This window comes from Onychostruthus taczanowskii, unplaced genomic scaffold (genome assembly GCF_017590055.1).
Source record: "Onychostruthus taczanowskii isolate IOZ18803 unplaced genomic scaffold, ASM1759005v1 scaffold3, whole genome shotgun sequence".
NCBI classification, from domain to species: domain Eukaryota; kingdom Metazoa; phylum Chordata; class Aves; order Passeriformes; family Passeridae; genus Onychostruthus; species Onychostruthus taczanowskii.
The window spans coordinates 15,905,349-15,920,805 of NW_024500349.1; the positions used below are offsets into that span (position 1 = coordinate 15,905,349).

Here is a 15,457-nt window from a genome sequence, read left to right on the forward strand (position 1 = left end):
ATGCTTTTGGGCTTTTCTGTTCCTTTAGTAACATGCTAGGAATTGAGTTGAGTAATCAAATGATGTTAATTCATCTTGCTGTTCGAGGTCCTTGTGGAACGGAGTGGGAAAATGACATGAATGCATTTTAGGTTATTTTAAAAGTGGAATTTCAGTACTCTGGTTCATGCACAAGTAGCCTAGTGACAATTTTCAAATGTATGTTTTTTTGCATAGAAAAGATGAAGTGATCTGGGTGTCTTAATAACAGGAATTACAGTTCATGTATTGCAAAGGCCTTTAAATAGCTGCTTGTTTTGTCATATCTGGCTGTTGGATCAAATAGACTGTCAACAAAATGTATTTTACCATATCAGCCTAAATTGCATTTGCAGGCTATAAAATAAGGATTAATTTTTCTGATTTCTTGAGCCCAGAGACAGATTTCATTTACTCTACATCAGCAGGATAGGTAGATCATTTTGCTTTGCATACATTTTCCTTAGTTTTCAGGCCTAGATTTGTTTAAAAATCTGAACTAGGTTTTCTTTGAACAGCATATTAATAGAAATGAGTGTTTAGTTTTTTCATGTTAGCAGGAAAATATATACTTCCAGGAACTGTGCAGTTTGGGAAGCCTTTGTCTTCTTAGAAACAGTTTGTGTAGAGGTTATTATATATTAATAACACCCTAAGAAAATTTTGCTGAAATAGGCAACTAGATAATATCAGCACTGGAATGCTAAAAGCAAAAATTAAAGACAGGGAGGTAAATTTAAACTAGATAAAACACAACCTGAATTATCTTTGATAAGATAGTTTTACAAAACTGGCTGATCTCTTGCTTTTTTGAGGTAGTTCACTTTTTTTTTTAAGCAAATAAAGTTTGTCTAACAATGAACCAGGAAAACCAGTGGTATAGGATTAAAAGGAAAATAATTATTTCAGGTTGGAAAGATTGAGATCAGTGAAAGAATTCCCCCAGAATGGTAAAGAGGATGCTATAGCAGCTTGGAATTAAAAAAAAAAAAAAAAAGAAAATTCTTTCTGAGAGTGTTTGACAAGCTCTTCTACAATACATGGAACTCAGTCACCCAGGCATTGCCATGTACTTGTCTGACACATTTTAAGACCTCTTGAAGGATAAGGTTGGTAAAATGGGAGGTCACTATTTCCTCAAGTGAAAGTGAGCAGTGAGGTTTGTGAACAAAACCGTAGTCCTTCCCTCCACAATGCTTCTTCAGGGAAGGCATCGCTTCCAGGTTCTCTTTCACTCCCAGGCAGCCTCTGTGGTCTGTCTCACCAGTCAGCAGCTCACCCTGGCCTTGAGTGGGACAGAACTAAAGTGCAGATGGTCTGCTTTGGGGCTGGTGCCTCATGTGCTAAAGTGAAGTACTGAGGCACAAAATTATGAGCAAATTTGTTTGGAAAGATGGCACCGGTATTTATGTGCTATGTCATTAATGTTCAGAAATTCCTGGATGTGGTGTTTTCTGTGCCTAGCAGTAACATCAGAGTTACTTTTCAACTGTGTGACAAGTAGAACAAGAGTAACACAATTTTGCACCTGCTTAGGATTATTTGGACTGTAAAATGTGCATCAGAGGATGCTGATTAGATTAATGAAATGTACCTGAATGCAACCTCCTGCTGTGTCTAGGTTGTAAATGCTCTTCTTCTCAGTGGAAAATAGCCAAAGGGTCCATTGCAGCCATCATAGCAAAAACTTAATTGAAAACCAAGAGGAAATATTGTAGAATGAGGTGTGGGCTTTTCTAGATTTATGTGACTTTTTGCTTTGGACCATGTCCAGGCTGTCTCACAATAATAAAACTGGACAAGATGCCTTCACGTATAAGGGTACATGTGAAAACTTATAAAACTAAACTTCCTTTCTCCTCCAGATCTGAAGCAACATCTTGCCTCTTAGGTAAGCCCATCAATGGCCATCTTTCAGTTCTAAGAAGGGAACTCCAAATGAGGTAGTTTCATTTTGCACTGAACAGTTAAAAATCTGCTGAGACAAAGAGGATGTGGGGAACTATTCAATGCTGTTGCTAGAATTCCCATCACTCAGAGCAAGAGTGTTCACTCTGATCTGCTGTTCTTGCCTAGCAGGATGTTGGACTGGGCAATCGAGGAGGTTGTTCCTTTTGGATGCTTTTGAAATGAATGTGTTTCTATACTTTTGGGGGCTTTTTTGGAAGGAAACAAGTTATTTTAGTCTTGTTGGAAAGCTCGAAAAAAGAACTGGAGCTACTGGGTACGAGAATGGAGGCAGTAGGGGTGTGGGTTAGGTTGTTGAGAGAATTGCTTATGAGGGCTTGGAGATGTTTGGAGGCTTCCTTGATCATTGCATTGTTCACATTAATTACCCTTGGGCACTTTGAGCTTAGGAGAGGGTTGGTTCTCAGCTGTTGGGAGTAGAAAAGCAGATGATGGTTCCATTATGAGGCTTTTATGAACAACAGGTATTTATGATCCTTGACTGCTTGCAACAAAGTTTGTGATAGTACAGGAAATAACTTATTTACTCAATTTAGTAAACTAAGCACCAACATTTCAGGAATAGGAATGTGAATATTGCCATGGAAGATGTTTATGTTCTCTTCATAATTTTTTAAAAAATTCTTCAAAGTTGCGTGTGTCATGTGGTGAAACATATTGCACTAAAGCTGTAGACCAGTTTATTTGGCTTAATGATCTCCCAAGTGATAAATTTTTAAAAATATTATGGTCACTCAGCATAGTTGTCATGGTAATTCCAGTCCCTGTTCACAACTACTTAAATTGCTCAATATTCTTCCACAACCATTCATGGTCTTCAAATTGTTTAAAAAGGGAGTATTGCTGCTTCAGCTTTCCCATGGTAGTTAAGATATCTGTGCTTTTCTCTCTTTGCATGCAGCTGTCAAAGTATGTGGAAGTTTGCATTTGCATAAAGAGGTTTTTTAGTTTTCTTTCCCCAGAAGAGGTTCTATTTTTACAAAAACTGTGGGAAGAGATTTGGACATTTTGGCATTCTAATACTACAGTACAACTGCTCTAAATACCTATTTTTAAAATCAACATAATGTCTTTAACCCACATTAGGGTAAAATAACATTATTTTAGATACTGTAGATAGAATCAGTTCTATTATTGACTACCATAACTAATACCAAATACAAAAGCTTTATGGAGATCCCAAGTCAATAGAGAGAATGCTGCAATGCATCAGGCAAAAGCAGTTATTTTATTTTTTCCCAGCATATGAAAACAGGAGTTCCAGATTTCTGTTCTGAATTGTAATTTGGGATGAGATCTGGAGTCATACTGTGATGCATCAATATACTGGGAGCAAAATTATGGATTGAGGATTTAGAAATCTGTTGATTTTTGGAAGATTTTTGTTCCCTTCCAAGAAGATTAACCCATTTGCACTTTTTTGGTTCAACTTAGTAATGTCAAAAGTAGTCAAAAGATGGTTAAAAGCACAAGGTTGCAAGCAGGAGAATTATTTTCATAGGCTACTTCCTGGAGAAGTGACAAAAATAAGAAATTTTGCTATTAACAATTTTTATCATTCTACTAAGATATTGCTGTTTTTTCCTTGTGAAAAGCCTTGAACATATTTTTCTACCCAGAGGAGCAAATATGCACACAGACTTGTTTGGATATGTATTCTCAATTTTGTTTCATGCATCTATTATATGTTCCTCCTTTAGGATTCCTCCTCCTCCTTCTCCTGCTGTATATTTTTTTCCAAGGCATTTTCAGGGCCAGGAAAAAATCGGGACACAAATTTCCAGTACGCAGCGCGGCATTTATGGAAATGCCTGATTTGCTCTGAACTGTAAATTCTAAATAATGATAAGTGGAATTACTGCTGTAATTATCTTTCTGTAGGGAGCATTTCTAACTTGAAATATAAAGCCTGCCTATTAAATAACATTTATCAGGAATGTTTCCTTAGGCATAGATTTCAGAATTGTATTTTATTTTTGTCTTGAGCAAGATCTGACTCTGCACCGTTTGTTAGAGACAGGGAGAATAACTAGAACAGGCAAATGCCTCATAGGCAACAGGAAAGCCAGTGGAGAGATGATAGATGAGCTTCCAGCAGCTGCAGAAAGGATATACACTTCAAGGGTGCCCTATAAGCCTTATAAAGCAATAAAGGAAGGAAAACAACATTATGAAGGGTCCTAACAGTCATAAAATTCCAAAAATGGCAAGGATTGCTTTCATTATATAAAGTGTTCATTAAAGCTTTAAATAATGAAATAAACCCTTGACACTGAGAATGGAAACCTTCACTGTTCCACCAGCCTATGTTTACTTTACACTAATCCAGGCCATAAAAGTAGTGCTGTGCAAATTCCCTGTTCCGGGGGAGCTCCGGGATGCCCGAGGACCACACAGCTCCCCGGCTTCCAAGGGGTCTCAGCAGCTTGCCCAGCTCCTGGCCCCGTGCCACCCCTTTGGCACACACTGCTGCTCCCCAGCCCAGCCAGCCCAGAGAAAGTCTGAGTCACAAAATCCCTGGGATTGTTTTAATTTGCTTAAATTATGTATTTCGGGGTTCCTTTTGGGGGATTTCCCCCTCATTCCCAGATTTTTTTTTCCTTTCCTTTGAAGCCCAGGAGTATTTTGGGTGTTGGAAAAATGTGCTGAAGACTTTGGGACCAGAAAGTAAGTGGGGAAATTCATTAAAGGTCTTCTGGGATTCAAGGTGGAGATACTAAAAAATGGCTTCCATACAAATTTGTTTGCTGCTTACATACTTCTTTAAAATAGCAGAATTGGAATTAAAACTAAGCACTTAGTAGCCTAACTATGCAGCAGACAATTTCTCTATCAAAAGAATGGGAAGAAAGTATTTATTTTGAACAGGAATATTTTCCAAATTCAGAAGACCTTGAATCTCTTATTTAAGCCCTGTTAAAATAGTTTACCTTCTCTGTTAATAGCATAATCTGTTTAAATATTTTCTCCTGAATTAGAACCCTCTTTAGGAAACATTATAAGCTTCACCTTGTAAATACACATGGAACACTCTGCCTTATCTTTCACTGAAATTCAGCCATTTTCTGCTTTGCTTGCAACAAACAGGAACAAAATGTACCCTTGGGGGAAAAGGGGAAATCAGATACAGGTGGTTAAAATTGTCACCTTTAAAAAAAATTTGAAAGCTTTAAACTACAGCATAATCTCCTTAAAGGCACTTGAGCAGTTGTGTAATTTATGGCACTGGTTGCAGTGAAAGTGTGGGATCCCATTAATTGTTCTGCCCACTGCCATAGTTTGCCATTTTGCTATCCTGGTTCTGAGCAGTTTTCTGAGATTTTGCTGTAGCTGAACATCAATTTTAAAAGACATTGGAAAAGAAAATTACTCCTGATATATATATTTTTGTGTTCTTGTATGTGTTACGTGATATATTTGTGGAGCTCTGGTATCTCTGTACTTGCACCCTCCAAAATGAAATCTTTTGTCTCTTGGCATATTTTTGGGAGACCAGACAGGGAGACTGTCTGCATCATGAGTGGGAGAAGTAAATGACTCACAGTTCTCTTTATGAGGAGCTTTGTTTCATTCAAATCCCTCTTGCCAAGATGCTGACACTGAATTTGAGTCATCAGCAATAAACAAGTCGTACAGAAAATTGAATCTTTAGAGGGCAGAAAATCATGGGCAAAGGAAAGACACTCACCAGTGAGCTCTGTGTTAGTGTGTGCTTGAGAGGAGTTATTGATTGCATTATTTCCCGTGGTGGATTTTTCCATAAGTGCCTTAAACTAATTCAAAGTCCCAGCCTGAAATTTCATTTTGAAAACATGTATGTGTAGTGAAAACAGCAGCATCAATCAGGCTTTGATAGCATGGAGTATAAAATTTTCACTGCAGTAAATCAGGTGATTTTGGCCCCTGGTTTTCTCATGAGCTTTTTACCTATCCTGTGTAGTGAAAGTCTGAGATCAGTAAGAATTTTTAGCATCCTCCAGGAAAAAGGTATGACATTTAGCTTGTATTGGGTTTTGTTATTTCTTTTTCCTGCCCTGTATAATGCAATAATCTTGAATAAATTTACTTCATATATAATGGCGGCAGTTCTTCAGGACTGCACGTTTTTGTTTTCAGAAGTGATAATAGTTCAGCTAATAGGTATTTCAGTTGAAAAATGAAACTTTTGTCCTATATCAACTCTAAGAATTTTACTTTCGTGAAAGCAGCACAACACCTTATTTTTCTGTGGTACCGCTCTTTCCAACCATTCTCAGCTTTGAAAGTGGAAATGCACAGATATTTTCATGTTTAATAACCTTCATATTTTCACATTTAATAACTTTCCCTTCAACAAAACACTAAGAAGTCAATAATTTGCTGATTACAAAATGTGCCTTTTCATTTTTGGTTTAAGGTGTGATTCAGTGTAGGACATGACATACAAATGGATGGAGTTGAATCATGCAGAGGCCCGGACAGAACATAGGATAATGGGAATGACTTCAACATTTACAGGCATTTCTTGCTCCCCAAAGCGTCTTGCCCAGTGTGGAGGATCCCCAGGGGCTCTGCATTACCTGGCGTTCCTTTCTCGCTCGTGACGGGTTTGTGCTGTAGTTAAATTGCTCTGACCTGCCTGTCCCAGCTTTAGACCATTGTCTCTGTAATGAGGCAGAAATCCAGCACTTTGGAAGGAAGGAGGAAGACTCAGTAAATTTTCAAAGGCAACACAGTATCTAACACAAGCAGTAACAGTTGTGATGAGCATAGTCGAATGAATTTAGGCTCTGGAGCGGCTTTGCTAAATATAGCTACAGAGGACTTGTTGTCTGCGGGCGCTGGTGTCAGAGAGCATTGCCATCTGCAGCTGGGGAAGCAGCAGAAACAGGGGCACAAATCACAAATGAAATAGATGGCAGTGGGATTACAGACTGACAGAGCCCTGGTCCTGTACTTGGCTCAACTGAGCTACCTTGTTCCTTGGAGGGGTGGATGGTCTTTAGTTCATGCTGTCCTTTTCATTGCAACTGTGGCATTTTCCCTCTTGTGCCTGGAGAGACTCTCTAAGACTTATTTCAATGGAAATGCACTTGTTTTGGTGAAGGAGGGTCAGTTTAATGCATGCCTGTTGTTCAGCAGCCCTTGGACAGCCAGTTTTAAACATGGGAAAAAGCAGGGTAACATTTGCTCGCTGTTGGTGTGTTCAGGTCTCTCAGGGTTGTGCTTTGCTCTCCCCTGCTGGCCCTTGGGCACAGGACCCCCCCAGGGAATACACCCGTGGCTTCCCATGGTGGAAACCTGCCAGATCACCAGTGGAGGTGAGGAGGAAAATACCAATGTGTCCAGGGGAAAAAAACCTGGAGAGTGTGATGGAAACAGGAGGCTGAGATCCTTGGGTGCCGTGAAGTGAATGCAGCCTGGGAGGAAGGGAGTGAGAAGGAGGGCAGGGGCTGGGACCAGCTGTGGGATGAAGCTGAGAAGAAGCAGAGCTGGACTGAGCACTTGGAGCAGAGCCAAGACCAGGGGATGGGGTGAGAACCACAGCAGAAGACAGACAGGCAGAGCAGAGGCCTGCAAGGAGCTGCTAAATGGAGATGCCACCTTTCAGCTGTGTGGCTTTATGTGTCTTGTCCCAGGGACACCCGTCCTCAGAGTGCCCTGCAGCCATGTGCTCCTTCTGCTCCCTCCTGTCCTTAGTTCTGGAGTCTTCATCCATTCATCCATGGCCTGGCTTTTCCTTAAACCCGTTGCCAGCCTTGTCTCCTATTCAAGGAGATCTAAGTTTGCAGAGGCTTTGGAGAGTGGGTGGAAAACCCAACACATTCTGTCTGCTCAAAGGACATTGTGGGTGAGACCCTTTCCCCTCCTTGAGTCTGCTTGCTTTTCAAGAAAAGAGTTAGTTAAAAACAGAAAGATACCATACATCCTTTCTTCCTAGGGCAAGAAAGTATAGTTCTAGTTATCTTGGTAATACTCTCAAAAACCCAAGAATAAATGCAGCATTGCACTGTGGAAGAACATGAGCTAGGTGGATCTAACTGGAAAGGGGTTTGGTCCCCAGATTATAGATGTAAAATTGTCACATTCCTTTGCAAGGGTAGGAAGGACATAATCCAAAGGTCTTAGTATTGTATTGAGAAAACTGAGTGAAAGGTGATTTATGATAAGAACAGGGTTTAAGCTCACCTAAACTTTGGTGAGCTATGCTTAGTATATCTTTAGAGCTTACTCTTCAGAGCTATGTTAGAATTCAACATAGCTCTGAAATGCGGTAGATTTACATATGTCATAATATTTTAATGGTTAACGAGCTATTGTTTATAATCTAAAGTCAGTGTACCTGAAAAAACACAAATGAATACGAATAGCATTAATCATGATAATTAAAGCATGGTACTTCCCCGGAGTATGTGATGCTCTTGACTTCCTTCCACCTCAAAATGGTGAAAGTAGTGCTACAATGAAAATAGTGGAGATTTTGTATTTTGCTTTTGCATGTTTTTATAGCTGGTGACTTGGGAAATGATGGGTATGATGATAGAAAATTTAGTGATAATTGCAAATTAATTTGCTGTTTGCTCCTGGAAACTGAAATATTTCCATAAAAATTTCTGTCATTTCATTCCATTAAGACAATATAGGTTTATAAACTAGGGGAAGGAGCTTTAAGGCAGGAATGGGTGCAGGTTGCATGAGCCATGTCTGGAATGTACAGCTTGAGGTATTGATTTGCATGTGTATGTACTACCGTGTGAGTGGAAAAGTAACCAACAGTCAGGCACCTGTTGTTAATTGTTCATATCTAAAATGTCATTTCCAGCTTGCACATACCACAGAGGAGCTGTGGTTCTCCACCGGGTACCTCTGCTCTCCTAGAAGAGCAATAGTAAAATACAAAAGTAAAATTTTTACTCAGGCTATGTCTGGAATGCGTGAGACTTTGGTGTTGATGAACACAGGAAGTCAATAGTAATTTGTTTAGCAACAGTTTGAAAGAAAAAATTCTTCACATTTTATAATTTTCACATAAAAGCAAACACATTTTTCATTAAAACATTTTAATGAAGTGGTATCTATTGTTACTGTCTGGTTTGTGAGGAGCTGGTGATTACAATGGAGAGGGAGCTTGTTTCACTAGCTTGAACACATGCCAGAAGTGTTCAAGATGGGAAGAAATGTGCTTGAAAAGTCAGTGGATTTGAACTTTAAAGCTTAGGACCTCTTGCCAAGTCTGCCACTTCTTCCCTGAGTAAATACGGGAATGTTATCATTTGAAGTGCTCCAGTCTTGCTCTCCTCATTTAAAAACCCAGATATTTTAGCCACTTCTTCTGTAGAGCAGTTTGAGATATGGTAGTGAAGACTATAGGTGTTATTTTAAGGACTGTTTTTGAAGCAGGGCTGAGAGGTTGGCTCAGGACACTGTCACAGAGAGGTTTGCAGAATTTTGCCTCCTTATTGCTTACTGGAACCATTCCTAAGAAAAGGTGTTTCAGCAAGGCCTAGCAATTAAAGATGTTTTTATGTAGTTATTGATTTCAGACCAGCAGACATTGGTGCTAATTTAGCACCCATTTACCAGAGCAGCTGGGATTGGAATGAGTGTGTTGTTCCCTTGGCAAACAATGTCCTTAGGTAAATGTTGAGCACAGGGATGGAGCAGCACAAACAGGCTCACGTTGCCATGTCCACCTGGACACTGCAGTCAAAGCTCCTCTTCTTTTCAGTGGTTTCAACCCTCCTAAGCCCTCAACCTTTACCACTATAAAAGTCCAGCATTGCAAGTGAGATTTACTTGCATGATGAGTCACAATAACAGATAGGCCTATTGATAGGGCAGTGAATATGGTGTTATTTTAAAAATCTTTGAATTTTTAGTCTCTGGAGTAGCTTATATTGAAAACAAGCATATATGCATGTATTAAGTTTGATATTTAGCTTCAGAGTCAGGACTGTATTTCTGCTTTGGTGCCAAACTTCTCCCAAAACGTAAGACTAAAAGAATATGTTTTGTTCTATGTGACTAATTATGTGTCATTTTTTTGCTGGAAAACTTTTACAGAAAAATGCTGTTTAGTCTTTATATTAAAAAAAACATAGCTTACCTGGAGAAGCTTGAGGCTCAGTGAAGTGTTATTTTAATTGAATTTAGGAAATACAGACATTTGCCTCCAAATATTTTTTTTTGATACTTAAGTGGAAATCCAGGCAAAGAGTCTTTACGATACTATTTTCTAGTGGATCTGTTGTAGCTCTGTTTTGTTTTTGTTTTGTTCCTCAGTACTGCTCAGAAATTAGCTAAAACATTTTTATTGCAGAAATGATATAGCAGCAGTTTCAAGTCTTTTGTGCCTTACATGCTCGATTAGAAAAATCCCATTAATGATAGAAAATGCTAATCAGTGATGTGTTTTGCCAGCCACTACAAGCCCACACATTCTATATAATCCATTGTTTATTAACCTGATGAAGGTCGTTGCAGCTTTTGAAAGCTTGTGTGCAGCATATCAAAATGGTTTTAAAACTCCGTGCTGCTGGACTTTGGTGCTGAAATAAGTCAAGGCTGGGTATTTTCTTGCCAGAATGGCTGTGGCCTAAATTGAGCTTTTTCTGGGTGGAATGATCGTTCTGTGCTTTTCATTTGTTCATCCTAATTGTCAGGACAGATGAACAGTGCAGTGTTGGCTAAGCTGATGGTGCTGCCTTTAAGAAGCTATACACTGTCTTTATCCACATCTTATTGATTATCCTTTTCTTTTCTTGGCAGGTGACATCACACAGAAGGGATATGAAAAGAAGAGATCAAAATTAATTGGGGCCTACCTGCCACAGCCTCCCGGTATGTGTATCTGTGCTTGTGATATATGAAGATGTCAAGTGTACTGATAGTTGCCACCGTAGAAATCTGCATCTCTGAAGAAACTGATGTGGCAGAAACAAAGCTATTGTTATGCAGAATAAGATTATTCCATCCATTCTGTGTGTATTTTTATATATATGTCCTCTTTGATGTGTGTGTACATTTTTTACATACGTTGGTGTGGGTTTGGCAGTCATGTCTGGAAAATTAAATTAGCCTAGGCTTGTTAGAGAGGCATTGTTTGTTGGAAGTAATGCAAGAATCCAAAGGAAAATGTGACGTCCTAACTCATTAACATCTCAGCCATGTGAAGTTTTCTGACCAGAAGTGTGCAAGAGTGGGAGAGAACCTTGGATCTTTGTAACTTCCTCCATTTTTGGGTTTCCTGTCCATGTCTCACTTTCGAATACACTTGAGAGACCATCAATATCCTTAAGAGTTCAGCTTGTCCTAGGGCATGTGGGCAGCTGACCTTTTACACATACCTGGTTTTAGTATTGAGGGATAGGCTGCATGCATTTGCCCAAAAGGTGTAAATGTACCTTCAAAATAATTTTAATAATGTATTGCTTAGTTTAATTTATTTCATATATATGTATAAGAACTTTCCAGAGTTGTTTTACTCTTGTGAGGCACTGGATCACAAAGTTCAATGTGTAGTTGTAGGTATTGGTGTAGACCTCTCTTCTCTCTTGGTCTCAGAGGAGTGTGCCTGTGCATTCCTGGTCTCACTGACCTTACAGAGGCTCCACTTAGGCTTGGCTGTTCTCTGAGCCTTGTTTTTGTTGCAGGCCTCAGCACTAGTTTCTCCTTCTTTTACAAAATCTTTCCTTTTTAGTGGAATTGATGGGGTTTTAAACTGCTGATATGTGAAGGCACTGCCTTGTTCTCTCTTCATCAGGTTTGTATATCTATTGTCTAGCTCCATAGCAGAATGCTGATTTTGTGCCTCTGGATTTCACTTGGTCTGCTCCACTGGTGGGAACTCCCGAACAGAGATCAGTGTTGCAGACACCTCTGTTTTCTGAAGTGATGCAGCCTGATTTGAGGGTGTCTGTGACATTCCCGAACCATTGGGAGCCATTAGGGAGTGAAGCAAATCAAGTCAACAGAATTACAATACCAGAGGTGCAGTATATTAAATTTCTGGATATTTATTGGTCCAACCTGACTATCAGACATACATTAGTCTTCACAGCTGGTTCTCATGAGACCTGCTTGGATTTGCTGGGTTGTGGAGAGCCCCACAGCAATCCTCAGTGCAGCGGCACAGCTGGTACCAGAATCTGTTTATTTTTTCACTTGTTCCTCTCCTTTCTTCACACAAGCAAATAGAGCTCACAGTCCTCTGGTCAAACTATATCCATGGCTGAAACTGCTGGGGGTTGCATGTAATTATGAAAGAGAGAACATGGAGAACCCTCACAGATTTACCTTTCAAGGTCTCTACTGTGATACTGAAGTTTGGCACGGTAAGGAGAAGCAGAGGGATCTCTGTAAGCCAGTCCTGTGGTGAGGTCCATCCAATAACTTAAAGAGGTCATGATTGAGAATGTAGCCGACTTGGAGCTGTTTTAAGGATGGGGCAAAATGGAATGAACATTTCTGCTCACCCAGTTGCTGGAAAATCCCTCGCAAGGAATGTGAAATATGGATGTGAAGGTAATAGGATCAAGAAAAACAAACTATTGAAATATTGTCCACTGTTTTCTTGTAAATATATTAAGGTCAATCATTTAGCTGATGGCTAAATGGATTATTTTATTATAGTGGAAGACATTACTTCTGCTGTATTAAAGTATTTTCCTCCATAAATGGATACTATTTGTGCTTGGGTCTTTTGCTGTCTTTGTACTTTTTGTTTGTTTTGTTATGTTGCCTTTTGGACAAAACCTGAAAAGGTTCAGTTTGATATAATCCTTCTAAGACCTTATTCATCTGAATGGCTTTAAATCCCTGCTCACTAGGAAGGGGGAGATGAATCCTTTCCAAGAAGAAGTGGGATGACAAAACAGATGCTGAATTTTGTAAGCCTCTGTTAACATCTCAACAATCACATACATGACCAGTTAGCCTTTTTTTAAAAAAGATAAATTGTAAGCTGTTTTGATGGGGAATGCAAGAATTTATAAGCTGTGACGGACTTGGATCTTGGTGTTATAAGGGAATAGATGTTTTAGAGGTATTTTAAACCAGTATGGATATGGACATGACTTTTGCTGGGATGGGAGGCGTTGGGAAAGGGTAGGAATTTGCATTCTGTGACTGCGTTCGACAAATTAAAGGAAATCTAAAGGCTCTTCCCCTCTGCTGGGACATCCAGTCCTCCCGCTGTGCCTTTGCTAACATTCCTAGCGCCCATGTTGGCAGAGTGGAACATCGACCCGCGTTGGCTCCGTGGGTGTCCTGTGGTGTCTGTGCGTGCGTGTGCGTGTGTGCTCTACTGCATGGGGGCAGCAGCTCCACTCGTTGCTGTAACAAATGTAAAAAAACTAAACGTGAATTAATTAGTTTTTTTCAACTTGTTACAGCAGCGAATGGAGCTGCCGCGGTACGGTGTAGACTGCAACACAGTGAAGGAGCTGCCAGAAGAATGCTCCGCACTGCCAACATTGGTGTCTGTGACATCCGGGAAGCGGCCGCTAGAGAGAGAGCAGCCAGCACAGCAGGAAACCGGCCTCTCTTTTATTTTCGTTTTGGTGAGCACCATGAATGTATCTTTTCCAGTCCGTATCTGTATATAACTGTGCCTCATCTGGAAGCCTCTGGTAGATGCCTACATCAGTAGGATGGACATGGGGCTGCCAGTTGCAAGGCAGGACAACCAAAGGATGACATCTGGAAGGCCGTTGCTGACTTTCTCTGCCTAAGAGAGACGTGATGGGAAGGGAGAAGGAATGGCTCTTCCTAGTAATATTTGAACGTATTAACACTTCTCTAGCTTCCATACCATGGATACTCTGGAGGAGATTGCATACAGTAAGCTGGTGAAACACAGGAATGCATGTGTTTCTCATTCCCTTTTTGGCACTGCCTTTTTACAGTGCTCTAAACAGGCCCAAGCTCACCAGATTCTGGAGAAAGCTGTAAAAGTCTAAGTGCCCTTAGTTCTATGCTATTTTCAAGTAGAGATCTCTGCCTGAGCTCTGCTCACATCCAAGCCATTCAGAAGCAGACTGACTTCCAGGAACAGGCATCAGGCTGGTAGAGCAGGCTGGAGGAAGAACATTCCTCAGGTTTACATCTCTGCAAGGCAAGGCATGACTCCAGCCGTGCCTATAGAACTGTGGCCTTCCAAGGTACACATCCCTCTGGCAGGATCTGTGGCTGGTAGCAGGCATTCTGCTTCATCCCTGCATTTATAGCAAGGCTGCTGGGGATCCACAACTCCTCAAGACACCAGATTTTCTCTTGCCAACCATGTGGGCACCTGGAGGACATCACACTCTATTCTGCATGCTTGTTCACACTCGCACAGGCTGTCCAGACAGGTTGTAAGAGATGGCTGGAGGGAAGATAAGATTTACTGTTCTGTCAGAACAAGACATACCTGTAAAAGGGTTATCTATTTCAGAAACCTTCTCCACTCATTTTCAAACCAGTTTGCCGTAATTCTATAGAGGAGGCCTATATTGAATTCTGACTGTGTTTGTATTTCTTCTCTTATACAGGGCTGGTCTAGGTCAGGTTCCCTCACTCTGACATGGTTAACTTCCTCTGCCTCAGATTTTTTTCAAAATGGGAAAGATTTAATGTAAATTGCAATTTCAGGTTTAACAGTATTAGTGATATTAAACCATGTGATAAATGTAACCAGTAAAAGGGCTGTAGACATATATGAAAAGACATACATATATGTCTTTTTGTCAGGCTTATTGGGATGCTGTCATTTTAGAAAGGGAGAACTTATTTTTCAGGAGTGGGATTAATGAAAGGTAAAGCCAGGCAACCATGTGGTTGATACTCCTCCAGGTGATGTAGGAGCTGGCTCTTAGGCTCCCTGTTCCTGACAGGACAATCCCAGAGCACGTATTGTCACACACTGAACAACAAACCTGCAGTGACACACAGGGGATGTGCCAGATCCACTGCACATCTGCAGGCTGACCCTGCAGTGCATGCACAGTGGGTCTGACACATCCAGATGCTGCACAGACTGCACATATGCAAAGGACATTTGTACTGTTCCAGCCAGGCTGTCGAACATCCAGAAATCTGGAACGGATATGCTGCATTTGGCAGTGTTAATGGGAGAAGGGATGGGGGGAGCTCCCTTTTTCTTTCCCATTAAATCCCCACCTGCTTTAAGTCAGGGAGACAAAAGTACAGCTTTGTTTCCTCAAGATGCTTTCTCAGGATGTGAGTTTATAGCTGGAGATGTTCTGTGTGCAGAGCAATTTTTCTTTTCTTAGTGTGCCCCTGTGTCAGACATCTAAAAATAATAGTGAATCCATACCTTTGTGTCTGTACATACATCCCAGTCCCTCTTGTGTCGTGACCTTTCTCTTACTGCTTCTGTGGAGGAGCCATGACAGCCAAGGGCTGAAGTAACCACTTAAACAGGGATTTATTTCAGAATAACTTTCTGAATTTTATCTTGATTTGATCATTCAGTTCTGGGTAAGATAAT

The 15,457-nt window shown here is 40.4% G+C and overlaps 1 protein-coding gene across 5 annotated transcripts in view; it reads left to right on the forward strand.

Moving 5' to 3' along the window:
* Positions 1 to 15,457, forward strand: part of DIP2C (disco interacting protein 2 homolog C) — a 310,628-nt gene that overhangs the window by 154,688 nt on the left and 140,483 nt on the right. For 3 of the 5 annotated variants that reach the window (XM_041408487.1, XM_041408489.1, XM_041408488.1), the window contains exons 2-3: positions 10,735 to 10,806; positions 13,359 to 13,526. In XM_041408487.1, the coding sequence (XP_041264421.1) occupies positions 10,735 to 10,806; positions 13,359 to 13,526 (240 nt within the window). The remainder of the gene's footprint in view (positions 1 to 10,734; positions 10,807 to 13,358; positions 13,527 to 15,457) is intronic. The other 2 variants (XM_041408490.1, XM_041408491.1) reach the window with 1 other exon arrangement.